Raw genomic sequence first — 20584 nt, 5'->3', positions numbered from 1 at the left:
GTTTAATCATGATAAAGTTTGTAATTTAGTGTGCAGTTTGTCTACTGAATGTATCATGCAGGTTACTTAATTCTTTTTACCCAAAATTATGATCATTTTGATTCTGGTAGGGTTAAAAACTATTTTTTGGATCTGTTTTCTCAAGGTACGTAACTTGCATCTCTTTTCTTAGAAACGACAATGAGTTTTGTTCTCTTTACCTGGTGTTTTGAATCCAAGGAAATGTGACACTAAAGTTTCCCTTTCTGAATTGTGTGCTAATAGATTATTTTAGATTTCCCTGGCCTACCAAATTATCCTTTATGTTTCTGATTTGGAAAAGGTCTTACTGTAACTTTCTTCTTATTCAATATGCTGAAATAGACTACAACTTAACAAAAACTGTACTGTAGTCTGTGTTCCTCAGCTTCCAAAAAATTGTGCAAACTTAATTTGGGTTAAAGGATGGTATTTGATTGCTGAAAGGCCATATGACTTAAAAAGTATCTATCTTGTTATTCATTTCTAAGGGCTTCTTACATAGATGAAGGTATTTTGAACTGTTTTTTCAGTAGTAGTGATAGAGTTACACTTTTCCTCACACTCAAATACAGTACCTCTGGAGACGAATTGAATTTTTAGGAAATGGGTGTTGGGATTCAGGGTGCAGTTTGTCACCGCAGAACAGACTTATCAGATCACATGAAGAAGCATGTTTTTAATTGCATTATGTGATAATTCAGAAATAGTAGTGAAATAGAACTTTAAAATATTAAGATACCTCCTTTGGTAATTTACCTGACTTGCAAACTAAGGTTTTTGATAAAGCAAGTAGATTTTATTCTTTAATTAACTTTCACTGTACACCAAACTAAAAACATTGGGGAGTTGCGTTTAAATTGGCCATTTAGGCAATGGTTCAAATTATAGAAGATCTCAAAGACTGAGTTGGTGTTGAGAAATGCTTTAGGACTGATTATGTTTGTTTTGCTGGTGAATAATTGAGGGGGCCTGAGAAATAGGGTAGCTAGGAGGAGAATGAGTTAGTCAGGTTAGGGAAACCATTATGGCTATTAGCAACTTTCTTACCTTTATCTAGCATTCATTATCCCCGCAGTGTGAAGAAGTAACCTATTTTCACATCTAGCTTTACATTTAAATTGAACCATAGAGTTGTTATATGCTGATCAAGTTTTTAAAGACCAAAGTTGAAAAGTGAGCAAACAAAAAAATCTTATCCAAACAAGATAAATGTATACTTTTATAGCTTTAGTATCGGGAAATTTCTTTAAGACTTTACTGGTAATACTTTAGCCTCTGTCGTGTGAGGAAACCCATTGTGCTTAAATTTTTTTTTTTTTTTGTGGTACGCGGGCCTCTCCCTGTTGTGGCCTCTCCCGTTGTGGAGCACAGGCTCCGGACGCGCAGGCTCAGCGGCCATGGCTCACAGGCCTAGCCGCTCCGCAGTATGTGGGATCTTCCCGGACTGGGGCACGAACCTGTGTCCCCTTCATTGGCAGGTGGACTCTCAACCACTGCGCTACCAGGGAAGCCCCTGTGCTTAAATTTTTTAACTAAATGTGGTACATTTAGTTTTTATGAGATGAAACAATATAATTATAATAGATTATTCCCAGAATTAACATAAAATACAGGCTGCTTTTTAAATGTCAACATGTTTATTTCTTATTCCTTCTTCTTACCTCATTTTGCTATCCTTGGAATCAGTGTTTATTTTTTAAAAAATTAATAGAAACAATTTACTTTTATTTTCAGTATATTTCAGTAAAAGAAAACATAGCCTCACTTTGGAATTGCTTACATAATTGAATGTCATATTTTACTCTTAACCATTATTTTTAATGCTACCCACAATAGAAAACAAAATGATCACTAATACTAAGGCTTGAAAAATGTAGAGCTTGCATAATATTTTTAGTACTTCCCTCTAAATAGTGAAACCAGTATAAAAGTTAAAAATAAGGAATTAAATTATGGAAGTGCATGAAGGAAAACCAGTATTGAGTTTATGTGCTAATCTTAATAATTTTTTTCATTCACTCAGGGAAAACTTTTAATGAGTGCTTACTACATGACACATACAATATTAGACACTGGGGATAGGAAGCTGAATGACATGTAGTCTTTGCACTAAGGAATTTTAGGTTTGGTGGAGAAAGCGGCAGCCTTAGGTTATTTCTCAAGCATAGTTGACCTGATTCTTATTCCTCCTCCCTAACCTCCCCCCCCGTCCTGCCTCACCACAATGGGATGAACAAGTTTAGAGCAATTCCTCCAAGCCGCCATAAGTACTCTTCTGCCCTTAGTTATCTAAACTAGTAATGCAAGTGCCTAGAGACTATGTGCATATTCACAGGAGTCTTCCAGACACAAAATGTACTAAAACTAGGAGGACTGTATAGTTTATTGTCCAGACCAAGACACTTGAAAGGGGCCCATTAATTATGCTAGGATAAAAGGTGTAAACTAGTTGTGTCCTGGCCATGTGGAGCACAGATCCAAAGTCTTAGTAATTTTAATATAGGAGGCTGTTTTAAAATTCTAAGACTAGAATTTTGTATTTTATTAGGAGGGAAATGAACAAGTTTGTTTTTACTCTTGGTGTCAAGTTGTTACATTGGCTTTACAGATAATTATCAGATAACAAATGAACTTCTGAATAGCTTGATTATAATTTTATATTGATTTTTAAAATACCTTAAAACCTTAAGCCTTATTATACTTTTTTTTATTGAATGACAAGATTCATTTATTTAGAAATAAGTCTACCTGTGTAGATTATATTTGTTTCCTGATTGCCTTGGAACTAGAAGTTTTGAGGAATCTATTACTCCTTCCCAAGTAGTAAACCCTTGTTACTTGTGGCTGGAGGTATTGTGGTCGAAAGACAGATGATGCTTATTTGTACTTTTCCTGCCTCAGGCAGCATTCTTTGTGAATAGAACACCCAGCCAAAGGTAATGGTGAGCAGCTTATTTGACATGTTATTTATTCTTTTTTCCCTCTTTGGGAAGACTAGATGCTGATTGACATACCTCTCAGTTTCTCAACCCTGCCAGGGCCATACTTTATCGTTATTAGTACTCTCTTTTGCCCAGCATTAAATTTTTGGATGTAGGTGCTTTAAAATATTGGTATAAATGTTGAATTTTGCTTTTGATACTTAAAAAAGGCTTTGGTAAGGGTTTGTGAATTAGGGCTCTCCATAGAATGCACAGCCTCCACCATTATAAACTTCCCCCACCAGAGAGGTACATTTGTTAGAATTGATGAGCCTACATTGACACATCATTGTCACTTAGAGTCCATAGTTTACTTTAGGGTTCACTCTTGGTGATGTATATTCTATGGGTTTGGACAAATTTGTAATAACAGTATCTGCCATTGTAGTATACAGAGTAGTTTCACTGCCCTAAAAATCCTCTATGCTCTGCCAATTCATTCCTCTCTCCTAAGCCCTGGCAACTACTGATCTTTTTACTGTCTCCATATTTTTGCCTCTTCCAGATTATCATACAGTTGGAATCATAGAGTATGTAGCCTTGTCTTCTTTCACCTAGTAATATACATATAAGTGTCCTTCATGTCTTTTTATGGCTTGATAGCTCATTTCTTTCTAGTGATGAATAATATTCCATTGTCTTCTGGATCTACCACAGTTTATCCATTCCTCAACTGAAGGACATCTTGGTTGCTTCCAAGTTTTGGTAATTATGAATAAAGCTGCTTATAAACATCTGTGTACAGGTTTTTGTGTGGACAAAAGTTTTTGACTCCAAAGAGCGTAATTGCTGGATCCAGGTGGTAAGAGTATGTTTGTTTGTTTTTTTTTGCGGTGCACGGGCCTGTCACAGTTGTGGCCTCTCCTGTTGCGGAGCACAGGCTCCGGATGCGCAGGCTCAGCGGCCATGGCTCACGGGCCTAGCCGCTCTGCGGCATGTGGGATCCTCCTGGACCAGGGCACGAACCCGTGTCCCCTGCATCGGCAGGCGGACTCTCAACCACTGCGCCACCAGGGAAGCCCAAGAGTATGTTATTTTTATAAGAAGCCACCAAACTGTCTTCCAAAGTATACCCTTTTGCATTTCCACCAGCAATGAATGAGAGTTCCTGTTAAGCCATATCCTCATCAGCATTTGGTATTGTCAGTGTTTTGGATTTTGGTCATTCTAGTAGGTGTTTAGTGGTATAAAATTCATTTTTTAAATTATAAAAGTAATGTATTAGTAATGTTAGAAAATTTGGAGACTAAGGAAAAAAAAATCACCTATCGTATCATCCTAACACAACTACTTTTTGTATTTTGGCTGTCCTTTTTTAATGTATTTGTTATGAAGTCATACTGTTACATATAATTTGTGATCTAATTTTTAGAATTAATAGACCATTTTCTAGAATAGTTTTAGATTTATGGAAAAATTGAACAGATAGTGTAGAGTTTCCATATATACATCCCCCACTCCCACCATACAGTTTTTCTCTTATATATGGTTATTTGTTACATGTTTAACATTTGTTAAAATAAATGAACCAATGTTGATACATTATTACCAGCTGAAGCCCATAGTTTATTCTGATTTCATTAGTTTTTACCTAATGTCTTTCTATTCCGGGATCCCATCCAAGATACCACATTACATTTAGTTGTCATGTCTCCTTAGGCGCATATTGGCTGTGACATTTTCTTAGTCTTTCCTTGTTTTTGATGACCTTGACACTTTTTTTTTTTTTTTTTTTTTTTTTGTGGTACGCGGGCCTCTCACTGCTGTGGCCTCTCCCGTCACGGAGCACAGGCTCCGGATGCGCAGGCTCAGCGGCCATGGCTCACAGGCCCAGCCGCTCCGCGGCATGTGGGATCCTCCCGGACCGGGGCACGAACCCGTGTCCCCTGCATCGGCAGGCGGACTCTCAACCACTGCGCCACCAGGGAAGCCCCTACCTTGACACTTTTGAGGAGTACTGGTCAGGTATTGACTATTAGAATTTGTCTGATTTTTTTTCATGATTAGATTGGAGTTTTGGTGATTTTGGGAGGCCAGTCACAGAGGTAAAGTATCATTTTCATCAGTTCATATCAACTGTACATACTATCATCATGATTTATGACTGTTGATATTGACCTTGATCATCTGGCTAAAGTAGTTTGCCAGGTTTCTTGACTTTAAAGTTATTCTCCTCCTCCTCTCCCCCCTCTTCATACTGTACCCTTTGGATAGGAGTCACTATATGCAGCCCACACTTAAGGAGTGGGAAGTTATGCTTTTCTCCTTTAGTATGTAGTAACTGTATAATTTATTTGGAATTCTCCATAGGAGAAGAATGTCTCTTCTCCCCTGTGTATTAATTTATTCTGTCATTTATTTATATCAGTATGGGCTCATGGATAATAATTTTATACTTCGGGTTGTATAATCTGAGACTGCCACTTTATTTTGTTGCTCCAGTTGTTCCAGAATCAGCCATTGGTAGCTCTTTCAGTTGGCTTCTGTGCCCTTCCACCATACTCTCATCAATGTGTGTTTTTTTGTTTTGTTTTGTTTTGTTTTTGAGCACTTCCTTACTTTCTGGTACTACACAGTGCTCCAGGCTCATCTTGTGTGTTTCCTGCCCCAGTCCTAGAATCAGCCATTTCTCCAAGAGGCACTGGTTCTTTTTACTGGAGAATGTTATTAGAAACCAAGATCTAGGCATTAGGTATGGTTCTTGCTAAGAGGGTGTACTTTCAGGCCCTCTCAGCTGTCAGAGCAAAGAAATATATGAGTGTTTATTAACCCCTGTATATACACATATCTATAAATATTTCTATATGTAACCATCTGTATTTATATTAAGTTAAACATGAGTTCTTACTGATGTCTTTAGCTTTTCTTCATTACCATATGGATGTTTTATCCCCTTCCCCTTGCTGATTTGTACATTTCCACTCCAACAATGAGAAACTTGGCTCCCTACATCCACCATTTATTTACTTAATTTTTCAATTCCAGTATACATGTGTAGTAATACCAGAATTGTTAACCTGTACCCCTGCGGGAAACAACTTTACTAACTAGAATACAGTACTTATGTACAGTCCCTTTGGCCTTTAATCTTACAGAATTCATTCATTTCCAGTTACTTAGGTCTGTACCTTTTCCCTCCTACCTGCTTCCATGAGGTTTTTTGAAATAGAGGCCCGCGTACTGCAAAAAAAAAAAAAAAAAAAAAAAAGAAATAGATTTGAAATACAGTTAGAGTCTCTTGTTATAGCCTGGAATTCTCTGAACCTATGATTTAAGAAAAAGTTGCATACATTAAGGTTTACTCTTTGTGTGGTAAAGTTCTGTAGGTTTTGACAAGTGCATCCTCTCATGTATGCAGTGTTACAGTATCACACGGAATAGTTTCTCTGCCCTAAAAATCCCCTGTGCTTCACTTATTCATCCCTCTCCTCCCTCCAAGCCCCTGGCAGCACACTGATCTTTGCCTTTTCTGGAATGTCATATAATTAATTGGAATCATACAATATGTAGCCTTTTCAGATTGGCTTCTTTCCCTTAGCAATATGCATTTAAGACTCCCGCATGTCTTTTTGTGGCTTGAGAGCTCATTTCTTTTTATAGCTGAATGATATTCCATTGTCTAGATGTACCACTTTTGTTTATCCATTCACTTATAAAGGACATCTTGGTTGCTTCCAGTTTTTGGCAATTATGAATAAAGCTGCTATAAACATCTGTGTGCAGGTTTTTGTGTGAATATAAGTTGTCAACTCAATTGGGTAAATACCTAGGGTGTGATTGCTGGATCTTATGGTAAGACTATGTTTAGCTTTTTAAGAAACTGTCAAACTGTCTTCCAAAGTGGTTCTACCATTGAATGAATTGCTGTTGCTCCACATCTTCACCAGCATTTGATATTATTGTGTTTTTTTTAACCAGTCAAATAGGTATTTAATGGTATTTGCAGTTCTCCAATGATGAGTGATGTTGAGTAACTTTTATATGTTTATTTACCTTGTTTTTTTTGTTTTTTTTTTTTTCTTTTTCGGTACGCGGGCCTCTCACTGTTGTGGCCTCTTCCGTCGCGGGGCACAGGCTCCGGACGCGCAGGCTCAGCGGCCATAGCTCACGGGCCCAGCCGCTCCGCGGCATGTGGGATCTTCCCAGACCGGGGCACGAACCCGTGTCCCCTGCATCGGCAGGCGGACTCTCAACCACTGCGCCACCAGGGAAGCCCTATATGTTTATTTACCATCTGTATTTCTTCTTTAGTGAGGTGTCTGTTCAGATCTTTTGCCCATTTTTTAATACATTAAAAAATATCTTATTTATTTAATTTGGCTGTGCTGGGTCTTTCTTGTGGCCCACGGGCTTCTCTAGTTGAGGCTCATGGGCTCTAGAGCGCACAGGCTCAGTAGTTGTAGAACTCGGGCTTAGTTGTGGTATGTGGGATCTTAGTTCCCCGACCAGGGTTAGAACCCGGGCCCCCTGCATTGGGAGTGCAGAGTCTTAACCACTGGACCACCAGGGAAGTCCCTGCCCATTTTTAACTGGCTTGTTTTCTTATTGTTGAGTTTTAAGGTTCTTTTATATTTTGGATACAAGTCCTTTATCAAATATGTGGTTTCCAAATATATTTTCCCAGTCTGTGACTTGTTTTTCTTAACAGTGTCTTTCACAGAGCAGAAGTTTTTAATTTTTATAAAATTCATCTTAGCAATTTTGTCTTGCATGGATCACAGTTTTGTTGTCTAAAATCTCATTGTCATACCCATCACTAGATTTTCTCCTGTGTTATCTTTTAGAAGTTGCATTTTTATAATCCACTTCTTAACATAACATTGGCCCAAACATATTTACAGATTATTTTGTTCTTCATATTTACAATTTTAAATGGTTGCTTTATAGTTAAATTGTTTTGCTATAATTTTCTTTATCATTCATTTCCCCCTATTGCTGACTTTTTATAAGAACAGAAATTTGGAAACAACCTAAATAATGAACATACTTGTACCTTGCTTTTTCTGTGTTCAGGATTATTTCATTTCTTTCAACAAATACTTGAGAATGGTCCAAATGCCACTGTAAAGTTCTTGCCCTCATGGAGCTCATATTATGATGATTTCCTTAGGATAAATTCTCAGTAAGGCCATTTTGGGTTGAAAGAACATGAACATTTTTATGACTTTAGATGCATATTACCAGTGAAATGGCTTTCCATTTTCTACCTGTTTATGTAGTCATCGTCTCATTTTCCACATAAGTTAACATTAAGAGTAACTGAGATAATAGTTTTGTGCTTTTAAAATTGTTAACCAGATTGTTTATTAGAAAAAATGCAAGCGTTTTAGAAACCTTTGACCATTTACTTTCTCTAGTTGTACTTCTCTTGTCCTGTCAGTAAATTAGGTGTTCTAAAATGTTATTATTTCTGAAACAAAATTCCAAAAAGTTCTTGGTATTTAGTGGTCTGGCATTGTACTTTGGTACAGACACGATCAAGCTTGACTTCCTTTGGCTATTTTTATTGCTTATGCATGTCTGAATCCCTTATCTCCAGAGTGTAAGGGCAAAGTACAGCATGATTGCTAATACAATTAGTCAGTTATGTGACTTGATTGTTTGCCTAAGTTAGATATCAAAGAGGCAGAGGTGGATGAAAAGGAGTCAACCTAAGCCAGCCAGATGATTTAACTGCAAAATTTAAAAGGACATGTCTTTACATTTCAGTAGAGTAGTTCCTTGTTTTTAAAGTCTAGTGTCTAGTATAGATGTACTCAACAACTGGGCAATGAACCAGTGAAAAGTCAAAGGAAGGGTTGTTCTTTTGATGAGTTAGGGGACTGTTTTTCTCCAACTTGTAAGATCTTCACCCAATTTCCAAGAAAATATATTGCAGAGAAGATAGGGAGTTTGTTTAAAAAGCTTTGTGTAATTGAAAAGATAGAAAAGCTATGTTAAATTTTTAAAATTACCCATAGTTACCCTAACTTAGCTATTTTCATAGTTTACATACTGTGTCTATTTGGGGGCAGAAATATCTTATGTGCTCATAAGATCACAATGGACGATATTTTTATATTTTAAATGCAAAAAACCTCAAACAATATTTATAGTCTTTGTTTTTTGCATTTTACATATTATAAGGACTTTTCCATGTTTGCATATAGTCTTCATAAATATTTTTTGAGTTGTAAGTTCATTTGCTTGATGTACTTCAATGTTATTAGAAGTTTTTCTAATGTTAGCTATTTGGCTGGACAAATTCTTTTTCAAATACTCTGTGAGAAGAAAATGCTTTACAGCCTTGAATGCTTAAAAATCTAAAAAGGGGATTCTAGGACTCCTAAAAAAGATCAATTATATTTATAATGTAATACAATAGTATTAATCAAGTGTTGAGTGAGTTTGATGTTTCTCACATTATAGCTTTAATAAACTAGACAGAGGTGCTGTTGCTCTCTGGCTTAATTTTATAATCATCTGTTGCTGACATTCTTAACTACACTAGGCTTGAAATACGTGTCCTGTTGTTTTTAGGAGGTTAAGACAAAAGGCCAAAGCAGTAGTAGGGGTAAAACTAGCTCTGGCTTAATTTTCTCTTCATTATTTTGTTGAAATAGGCTTGTAAGACGTGAAAGTATTGAAGGCTTAGCTAATTTTCCACAAAGATATGGGAGGTGAAGGAAAAAGGGTGTGTTTTATCCATTAGACAATTTTGTACTGCAGATATGTGTAGAGATTCCTCTATTAGGATCTTCATAACAACATTGTCAATAACAGCAAAAAAAAAAATTCAGAGTAATCTAAAAGTAGAATAGGGGCTGTTTCACTCTGATGATGGACTATTTTACATTTATAAATGAGGATATTATATAATTTTATTTTAAAATCAACTTTATTGAGGTTTAATTTACATACAGTCAAATGCACACATTTTGAGAGTTTTAAATCTGAGAAAAGTATAGATCCATTTAACTACCACCCCAATCAAGATATAGAGCACATATAATTACTTCAGAAAGCTTCCTTGTGTCTGTTGTACCCCCTACCCCTGCCCCCTCCCTGACAGACAACCACTGATCTGATAATTATCACTATAGAATAGTTTTGTCTATTCGGAACTTCAAATAAATGAAATCAAATCAAACAGACTCTTTTCTGTCTTCTTTGCTCAGTGTATTTTTGAGATTCATCCATATTGTGGGCATCAGTAGTTTGGTCCTTTTTATTGCTGAGTAATACTCTGTTGCATGAATGTGCCACAGTTTATCTGTTTACCTCTTGATAGACATTTGGCTGTTTTCAGTTTTGGACTATGATGAATAAAGCTTCAGTGAACATTCAACTATAATTGTCTGTACGGACATGTTTTCATTTCTCTTGGGTAGATACGTAGGAGTGGAATTGGTAGGTCATATAGTAAATGTGTTTATGTTTCACATTATAAGAAACTGCCGGATTGTTTTTGCTTTATGCTCCCATCAGCAATGCATGAGAATTCCATCTCTTCCACATCCTTGGCAAAACTTTTTTTATTTTAACCTTTTTGTGAACATGTAGCCGTTGTGTTTTAACCTACAGAATTGAGAAGTGTCTCCTACTGCTTGCAGTTATAGGACTTTATTGTCTGTTTTTTACAGGCTGCCTCTGGGGGACTAACTACACTTTAATTACTTTCCTGCGTGTCGCAGGGGGTCAAAATAATATTCTGCTTACCACATAGAATGGCTCCTTCCTGTGGCACGTATAGTGATTGGCTGTGTCATACTTCCATCCATACCTAGTTTCATTATATACAGGTTCCTTCATAAACAGTGTACAAATCCTGACTATTTAGAACTTTTTTTCCCTGCTTTTTTGGGAGTGTTTATATTAGCTTTGCAGTTTCCTCAGCTGGCTAACTTTAGTTGAATAAAAGTCTTACTTAAAGCCACTCCCGTTAGCTAGCTAAAGGCCTCTCCAGTGGGGTCAAATTTTGGTCTTATGTAAAAAATGAGGGGCATTTTATTAAAATTATCAAGTGTATCTTTACAATGCTGAAGACACAAAGTAATTGGGTATCATCTAGATGCGTAAGGAAACTAAATTTTGGTCTTAGTTGTGGATGGTTGGATTTTTTGGTTGCCTTCTTTTTTCCCTCAACATTTAATTTATTTTTAAAATTAATTAATTAATTTTATTTATTTATTTTTGGCTGTGTTGGGTCTTCCTTGCTCCGTGCGTGCTTTCTCTAGGTGTGGCGAGCGCGGGCTACTCTTCGTTGCGGTGCGTGCACTGCTCATTGTGTTGGCTTTTCTTGTTGCGGAGCATGGACTCTAGGCACGCGGGCTTCCGTAGTTGTGGCTCGCGGGCTCTGGAGTGCAGGCTCAGTAGTTGTGGCGCATGGGCTTCGTTCCTCCAGGGCATGTGAGAACTTCCCGGACCAGGGCTTGAACCCTTGTCCCCTGCGTGGCAGGCGGATTCTTAACCACTGCGCCACCAGGGAAACCCTCTCCACATTTTATTTTGAAAAATTTCAAACATACAGAAAAGTTGAAGGAATTGCACGAGAATACCCGTTTACCACCTAGATTCTATAATTAACATTTTACTGTATTTGTTTAATCACATATCTGTTGAAAATTTTTGATGGTGTGTTTAAGCCTTTTTCTTTGTAGAAAAAGCATTGATGGGTAGAACTTACTGGGCAGTACTTACTTTTGTGTGGTATAGGACTTAGTGGTTCTCTGATGCGGTAGTTCTCTTTTGAAGTTGACTATCTTGTGTTTCCTATTATCATTGGTTGAGAGCTCAGTCATTTATTTTCAAATGAATTCCATCTAGATTATGTTACAAAGACAAAAGAAAAGCAAGGGAAATTGGTCGTAGAAAGGGTTTGTTTGTATCATCAGGAGGCCAAAATACTGCCAACCTGCTTGACCAGCTGATAGAAATGCTGTCACATGAATAACTACCTTTTATTGAGTGATTACTGTATTCTAGAGCTTTATCTCATTTGGGGTCTTACAACAACTCTGTTATCTTATTAACCCCATTCTATGAGTTAAGAAATTGAGGCTTAATGAGATTGAATCATTTGCCAAATGTCTCATCTCTTAAATGGCACAACTGGTATTCAGACGGAAGTCTCTCTGACTCCAAAACCCATGCTTTGAACCAGAAGTCTTTAGTGCTGAAAGTTCCCTTTCTGCAGAATTTCTAGTTTACATTCATTTTTGTCTTCAGAATCGGCCAAATTGGGCCACACCTAATATGAGTCTGGTATAGTAGCATTCTTGTGGAAAAGGGGATATCATATAAACATTTTTATGACTATGAAGGGCTCTTAATTCTTGAGGAGGGAGGGCCCTTTTTGAAATCAGGCATCCTGGGGTTTTTACTGACCTATTTCATTCTCTGAAGAATTAAGGAATTTCCAGCTTGTATTAAATTGTGGAATGTATAGAATTCCTTCTACAGTTGAACCAGATAAGTATTAGCAAGTGTGTTTAGAATATGACATTGGTAGTTCTTTCCTGTTTCTTTGTTTTTGTTGTTATTTTGGGTTTTTTTAAGAGGGTTTTTGGGATGATAGCCAATTTGAAGCTTGGTCTTACTATTAAAGAAGTGAAACCTAAGCAAGCTTCCTTGCTCCCTGCCTACTTTTGGAGTAAGCCTCACTTAAGTTTGCCAATTTTCAGGGCTTATTTCTGTGAGTGACCCAAGGAACAGTGTATTCTAACTTGAAAACTGAATGGGTGGAGGTATGCATTGAAAACAATAGTTTTTAACCTTTCTGGAGATTACATACTCCTTTTTTGAAGCTGATGAAAGCTGTGGGCCCTCTTCCCAGAAAACAATGCATATATGTAGACAAATATAATTTTACATACAAATTCTGTAGGGGTTCACTGACCGCCGCCCGCCCCCAAGCCTATCGACAGAGTAGTCCAGATTAAAAATCCTTTAAAATTAGGAAAAATTAGGGAGCTGAAAAATAAGATTTGAGCATCAGTTCTTAAACTTTTTTCACAAATGCTGATCTCATAAAATTGATTATACTAACATAAAAATCATGTTTTAGTATCCAAGATATTTACTTCAGTCTCTACAGTATTAGTTTTCCTCACTTTGTTAAAAAAAAAAATTAACAAGGATATTCGTGAGTTAAGATTCCTAGGGATAGATCAAATTCTCTCTGTTGATTTTTAACTTTTGCCTTTTCCATTTTATTTCTTCTACCATCAAAATATTTTCCCAGAACTAGTAATTAGGTCAAAGATTCAGATGAAATGCTTTACCAATCCCCAACTTTAGGTTTACATTTATTCTTTAACCAAAATCTCTTCATAACCCATAGATACATAGTACTTCTTTCCTTAATATACTTTCTGGTATGAGTGTTCAGGCATTGATCTTGGCAAGTTACATGTTTTATTACATTAATCTTCACAACGACTCTGTTAGGGACTTATTATTGTCTCTCTTTTATAGATGTGGAAAGCAATGCTAAGAAAGGTTAAATGACTTAAGACCAGTTCTGGCAGGGCCAGGATTTGAACCCATGTAGATCTAGCTCCAAAGCCCATTTTCTTCTATTTTACCATCCTGCTCTATGATCAAAGAACTGACCACTTTTTCTGGCCACTGGTCTGACCTGATCTGAATTTTAAAAGCTCAAATTTCCATCAGTGGAGGGAGCTCTTTATTTTCTTCTATAGCTAGCCAGTTGTAAAATTGCTGTAGTGTGTGTGTGTGTGTGTGTGTGTGTATTTAAGTTAGATTTTAGGTTGTGAAATGTCAAGAGCACTGAATTTACTGGCTAGATTGTTAAACCTAGAATAAGGAAGGAGGCTTAGCTGGATGATCTCCTGCCTGTTCTGTTTATATAAATGGATGTTTCAGATACCATACTCTGACAGACAATTCCAGTGATTGAAAAGTTTGTGGAAGGCTTGTTACTAAACCTAGCATCATTTGCAGGAAGGAAAAACCCTAATGGTTTGGACCAAGAGTGAAAAAGAGTTTAAAGGGTAGATAAGCTTTTATGAAACTGACTAAAGTCCAGGTGTGTATTTCCTAACCCTCTTGAGATAGCCGTGGGGGGAACCTCCAGGTCAGCTAGCTGCCTAGTGGTTTTTGCTGAGATAACAGGCGGGGTCAGCATTCTGGGAGGGTAGTTCAGTTTGCTGAGTGAGTTTTGTGAGACTCAGCATCTTTCTTGACAAAATTATTGTTCTTCCAAACCTTGTACTTTTCCTAGTTTCAGCCTTTTTATACACAGTGGAACAGGAAGGAGAATGCGTAGGTTGATTTACTATGTAAACTTAGCGATACATTTTTTAGTTTGAACTGATTACACAGGGCTTTAAGTGAGATAGCACAGAACAGAAAAAAAGTAGATACTAATTGAAGTGATTGGGAGAACAAAGGAAGTTGGGTCAGATAATAAAATTTTAGAGAGTTTATCTCCTTGCCTTTTTAAAAACTGAGTGATAGAGGAAACTAGTGTGTATGAAGATATATATCATTTAATTCCCAAGGTGATGAAACTTGGTATAAAGGAAAATTAAGCTGACCGATTTTAAGATATGGGGAGAAATCAGATACAAATGTAAAAGAACTATCTTAAGTCATACTTTTTGGGTCTTTACGAATTAAGGGAGCATATTTTGTGAAAAATTTCTTTTGACAGAATTCCGAATTCTAAGAAATTTAAAAAGAACAGTTCAAATGGCAGGATTGTTAAAAGCCACTTTATTGTATTGTATACGTGCTTAGTTAGGATGAGGAAATTGGCTTTAAAAGCTTTGTTCCCTCATCAGCTTCACCCTCCTTCCCTTGTGTTTTCCTGAGGCTGTGTGCGAGGCTTTAGCATAGAGGAAGGGTAGGTCCTTTCACCTGTTGCCATTTTTTCCCCCTGCCATAAGTTCACACACACTTTTTCACATTATGATTTGTAAAAACATAAACAGCTTTTCTGGAACCAACTGATCTTTTTATTTTGTGTTTCATACTTCATGACACTGGAGTGGGGGCAGGAGGGTGGAGCTATAAGGTGTTTGGACCCTTCTGGTTTATGGGATTGTCTTTTTCCCTTTTTCCCCTTAGGAACGGCGTGAATGTTGAGGGGGCGACACACAAGCAGGTGGTGGACCTGATCCGAGCAGGCGAGAAGGAATTGATCTTGACAGTGTTATCTGTACCTCCTCATGAGGCAGATAACCTAGATCCCAGTGACGACTCGTTGGGACAGTCATTTTATGATTACACAGAAAAGCAAGCAGTGCCCATATCGGTCCCCACATACAAACATGTGGAGCAGAATGGTGAGAAGTTTGTGGTGAGTGTCAGCCCAACTCCATCCTCAAACACCTAGCTTTTGTTTCTCCCAATCTTATCATTTATGATATATATTAGAGCACTAGGATAAATGACTGCCACCTAGGTCAGTTTGCCTACCAGGAATATGGGTTTACACATAAATAAAAGACACTGGCCCTGATTTATTGCAGGGAGTGAACTACAGTAATGGAAGAAGAGGTATATTTCTGCTTAAGTATAACTCCATTTTATTCTAGACAGTTTTAAGTTTGGATTTGGGCCTTTTGCAATCATGTGTGAGTTTATTTTGTTTGTTCTTTTATTGGTTGTCATATCTCTTTGCTAATAGCAGTCTCTCACTGTTGACTCTGTAGAGTTATAGAGCAAGATTAATTTTAAAGTATGGTGTGTCTTCCAAAACATTTGGGTAATACAGAGTTTGTCCATGTCAGAACCTACAAGTGCCCTATACCCCACTTCATATCTTGTTCTTTTTCATTTTCTTTGGAGATATCTGTGTGAATGATTAATTCTGGTTTTCTCCAAGGTCCTCATTATATTCTGCATGCAATTCACATGGGCTATTTTATACATTTCCAGTTTCTTGCTGTTGTAGATATGCAGGAAAGCCCATCTTGAATTCTGGATGATGTGTGCCAGCCCCTTTCCCAAATGCCTTTGTTTGTTCTTTAAAACCTAATTACAACTGATAGCCCAATCTGCTTAATTTTTCCCTTGGTTGCAGTATTCTTTATTTGCCTTTGATTATTTTGGGAGTGATGGTATAATGAGAAATTCATTAATCTTTGTGGAAAATGCAGTGCATTCTGTAGGTATTGGCAAACAGACTACATGTGTTTAAAGCTGATCTGCTGTTTAATGTTGCAGTCTCTGAAACTGAGATTTGTCCCCTGTATAGGAATGAGCTACTGGATATTTATGGTAAATTCTTTTTAATGTGGACATGAGAAAAGCAAGCAAGGAAGCCTGAAAAGTTCCAGAAGGATCAAATAATGTTTGACTGCATCTGTAATTTAGCTGGAGATGATAGCATGTAGGTTTTATGTCAGTCTGGTCTATGTATTCTCCGAACCATACACACAAAATTTAGAGTTTTGTGTTTCAGAGGTGCTATACTTTTTTTTAACCATTTTTTAAATTGAAGTATAGTTAATTTACAATGTTGTGTTAGTTTCAGGTGTACAGCAAAGTGATTCAGTTATACATACACATATATATCTATTCTTTTTCAGATTCTTTTCCATTATAGGTTATTACAGGATAGTTCCCTGTGTTTCCCAAGTAGGTCCTTGTTATTTATCTATTCTATATATAGTAGTGTATATATGTTAATCCCAAACTCCTGATTTATCTCCCCCACCCCAACCTCGTGCCCCACTATCCCCTTTGTTAACCATAAGTTTGTTTTCTGTGTCTGTGAGTCTATTTCTGTTTTGTAAATAAATTCATTTGTATCATTTTTTTTAGATTCTGCATATAAGTGGTATCATATAATATTTGTCTTTTTCTGTCTGACTTACTTCACTTAGTATGATAATCTATAGGTCTATCCACGTTGCTGCAAATGGCATTATTTCATTCTTTTTTATGGCTGAGTAATATTCCATTCTGTATATGTAGCACCTCTTCTTTATCCATTCATCTGTCAATGGACACTTAGGTTGCTTCCATGTCTTGGCTGTTGTACATAGTGCTTCTATGAACATTGGTGTGCATGTATCCTTTCAAATTAGAGTTTTTCTCCCGATATATGCCCACGAGTGGATTGCTGTGTCATATGATAACTCTATTTTTAATTTTTTAAGGAACCTCCATACTGTTTTTCATAGCGGTGGCACCAGTTTACATTCCCACCAACAGTGTAGGAAGGTTCCTTTTTCTCCACACCCTCTCCAGCGTTTATTATTTGTAGATTTTTTTTAATGGTGGCCATTTTGACTGGTGTGGGGTCATACCTCATTATAGTTTTGATTTGCATTTCTCTCCTAATTAGCAATGTTGAGCATCTTTTCATGTGCCTCTGTGTCTTCTTTGGAGAAATGTCTATTTAAGTCTTCTGCCCATTTTTTGATTGGGTTGTTTGGGGTTTTTTTGATATTAAGCTGTATGAACTGTTTGTATATTTTGGAAGTTAATCCCTCATCGGTAGCATCATTTGCAAATATTTTCTCCCAGTCCATAGGTTGTCTTTTCATTTTGTTTATGATTTCCTTTGCTGTGCAAAAGCTTTTAAGTTTAATTAGGTCCCATTTGTTTATTTTTGTTTTTACTTCCATTACTCTAGAAGATGCATCCAAAAAAATATTGCTGTGATTTTGTTTTGTCAAAGAGTGTTTTGCCTATGTTTTCCTCTAGGAGTTTTATAGTATCTGGTCTTACATTTAGGTCTTTAATCCATTTTGAGTTTATTTTTGTATCTGGTGTTAGAGAATGTTCTAATTCATTCTTTTACACGTAGCTATCCAGTTTCCCCAGCACTACTTATTGAAGAGACTGCCTTTTCTCCATTGTATATTTTTGCCTCATTTGTCATAGATTAATTGATCATAAGTGTGTGGGTTTTTTCCTGCGCTTTCTATCCTGTTCCATTGATCTATATGTCTGTTTTTGTGCCAATACTACACTGTTTTGATTACTGTAGCTTTGTAGTACAGTCTGAAGCCAGGGAGCATGATTCCTCTAGCTCCATTCTTCTTTCTCAAGATTGTTTTGGCTATTTAAGGTGTTTTGTGTTTCCATACAAATAAAAAATTTTTTTGTTCTAGTTTTGTGAAAAATGCCACTGGTAATTTGATAGGGATTGTGTTGAATCTGTATATTGCCTTGGGTAGTCATGGTAATTTTAACAATATTGATTATTCCAATCCAAGAACATGGTATATTTTTCCATCTGTTGTGTCATCTTCAGTTTCTGTTATCAGTGTCTTATAGTTTTTGTAATACAAATCTTTTGCCTCCTTAGCTAGGTTTATTCCTAAGTATTTTATTCTTTTTTATATGATGGTAAATGGGATTGTTTCCTTAATTTCTCTTTCTGATATCATTTTTAGTGTATAGAAATGCAACAGATTTCTGTATATTAATTTTGTATCCAGCAACTTTACTGAATTCATTGATGAGCTCTAGTAGTTTTCTGGTAGCATCTTTAGGATTTTCTATGTGTAGCATCATGTCATTTGCAAACAGTGACATTTGCAAACAGATGCAAAGCATCTGTTTCTTCTTTTCCAATTTGGATTCCTTTTATTTCTTTTTGTCTCTGATTGCTGTGGCTAGGGCTTCCAAAACTGTGTTGAATAAAAGTGGTGAGAGTGGGCATCCTTGTCTTGTTCCTGATCTTAGAGGAAATGCTTTCAGCTTTTCATCATTGAGTATGATGTTAGCTGTGGGTTTGTCATATATGACCTTTATTTATTTTATTTTAAAATTTATTTATTTAATTTATTTATTTTGGGCTACATTGGGGCTTCGTTGCTGCGCGCAGGCTTTTCTCTAGTTGTGGTGAGTGGGGGCTACTGTTCATTGCGGTGTGTGTGCTTCTCATCGTGGTGGCTTCTCTTCTTTCTTGTTGCCGAGCACGGGACCATGGGCTTCAGTAGTTGTGGCACGCAGGCTCAGTAGTCGTGGCTCGAGGGCTGTAGAGTGCAGGCTCAGTAGTTGTGGTGCATGGGCTTAGTTGCTCCACGGCATGTGGGATCTTCCTGGACCAGGGATAGAACCCGTGTCTCCTGCATTGGCAGGCAGATTCTTAACCACTGCGTCACCAGGGAAGTCCCTATATGGCCTTTATTATGTTGAAGTATGTTTCCTCTGTGTCCACTTTCTGAAGAGATTTTATCATAAATGGATGTTGAATTTTATCAAAAGCTTTTTCTGCATCTATTGAGATGATCATATGGTTTTATTCTTCAGTTTGTTAGTGTGGTGTATCACATTGATATGCAGATGTTGAAGAATACTTGCATCCCTGGAATAAATCCCACTTGGTCATGGTGTATGACCCTTTTAATGTATTGTTGGAGTCGGTTTGCTAGTATTTTTTTAAAATTAATTTATTATTTATTTTTGGCTGCATTGGATCTTCGTTGCTGCGCAAGGGCTTTTCTCTAGTTGTGGCGAGCGGGGGCTACTCTTCATTGCAGTGTGTGGGCTTCTCATTGCAGTGGCTTCTCTTGTTGCGGAGCATGGGCTGTAGGCGTGTGGGCTTCAGTAGTTGTGGCATGCAGGCTCAGTAGTTGTGGCTCGCGGGCTCTAGAGCACAGGCTCAGTAGGTGTGGTGCACAGGCTTAGTTGCTTTGAGGCATGTGGATCTTCCCGCACCAGGGCTTGAACCCGTGTCCTCTGCGTTGGCAGGCAGTTCCTTAACCACTTTGCCACCAGGAAAGTCCCAGTTTGCTAGTATTTTGTTGAGGATTTTTGTATCTATGTTCATCAGTGATACTGGCCTGTAATTTTCCGTTTTTGTGATATCTTTGTTTGGTTTTGGTATCAGGGTGATGGTGGCCTCATAGAATGAGTTAGTAAGTGTTCGTTCCTCTGCAATTTTTTAGAATAGTTTCAGAAGGATAGGTGTTAACTCTTCTCTAGATGTTAGTAGAATTCACCTGTGAAGCCATCTGGTCTTGGACTTTTGTTTGTTGGGAGTTTTTAAATTACTGATTCAATTTCAGTACTGGTAATTGGTCTCTTTATATTTTCTATTTCTTCCTGCTTCAGTCTTGGGAGATTGTACCATTCTAAGAATATGTCCATTTCTTCTAGGTTGTCCATTTTATGGATGTATAGTTTCTCGTAGTAGTCTCTTATGATCCTTTGTAGAGGTGCTATACTTTTAATCATAAGACATGTAAGAAGTAGAAATCAAGATTGGGCCCTAAAAATGGAGCAGATTGGATATTGAGACCTTTGGGGAATTACCTGAGACCTCGAGAACCTCTGTAGACTTAGAAAAGGAATGAAACTACTAATTGTCCTTTTTTAAAAAAATCAACTTTATTGAGCATAATTTACTAACATTAACATTCACCCATGTTAAATGTCTAGTTTCATGAGTTTTAATTAAAGCACATAGTTTTATAATCACCACAATCAAGATATAGAACATTTTCATTGTCCCAGGAAGTTCCCTCATGCCCCTTTGTAGTCAGTCCTCTTTCCCTTCCACTGCCTCTGTCAACCACTGATCCCCTTTCTGTTACTGTATTTTGCCTTTTTTAGAATGTCAAATAAATGGAAGCATACAATATGTAGTCTTTCATGTCTAGCTTTGTTCACTT

The 20584-nt window shown here is 37.1% G+C and overlaps 1 protein-coding gene across 4 annotated transcripts in view; it reads left to right on the top strand.

The window, feature by feature from the left end:
* SNX27 (sorting nexin 27) overlaps positions 1–20584 on the top strand; it is an 85312-nt gene that overhangs the window by 8890 nt on the left and 55838 nt on the right. For 3 of the 4 annotated variants that reach the window (XM_033415646.2, XM_004285216.4, XM_033415648.2), the window contains exon 2: positions 15075–15306. The exons of the other annotated variant lie outside the window; for it this stretch is intronic. In XM_033415646.2, coding sequence (XP_033271537.1) covers positions 15075–15306 — 232 coding nt within the window. The remainder of the gene's footprint in view (positions 1–15074; positions 15307–20584) is intronic. 4 annotated transcript variants of the gene reach the window in all.

The sequence above is a fragment of the Orcinus orca genome, chromosome 1 (genome assembly GCF_937001465.1).
Source record: "Orcinus orca chromosome 1, mOrcOrc1.1, whole genome shotgun sequence".
Lineage (NCBI taxonomy): Eukaryota > Metazoa > Chordata > Mammalia > Artiodactyla > Delphinidae > Orcinus > Orcinus orca.
This window is presented reverse-complemented; position numbering and strand designations above follow the sequence as displayed.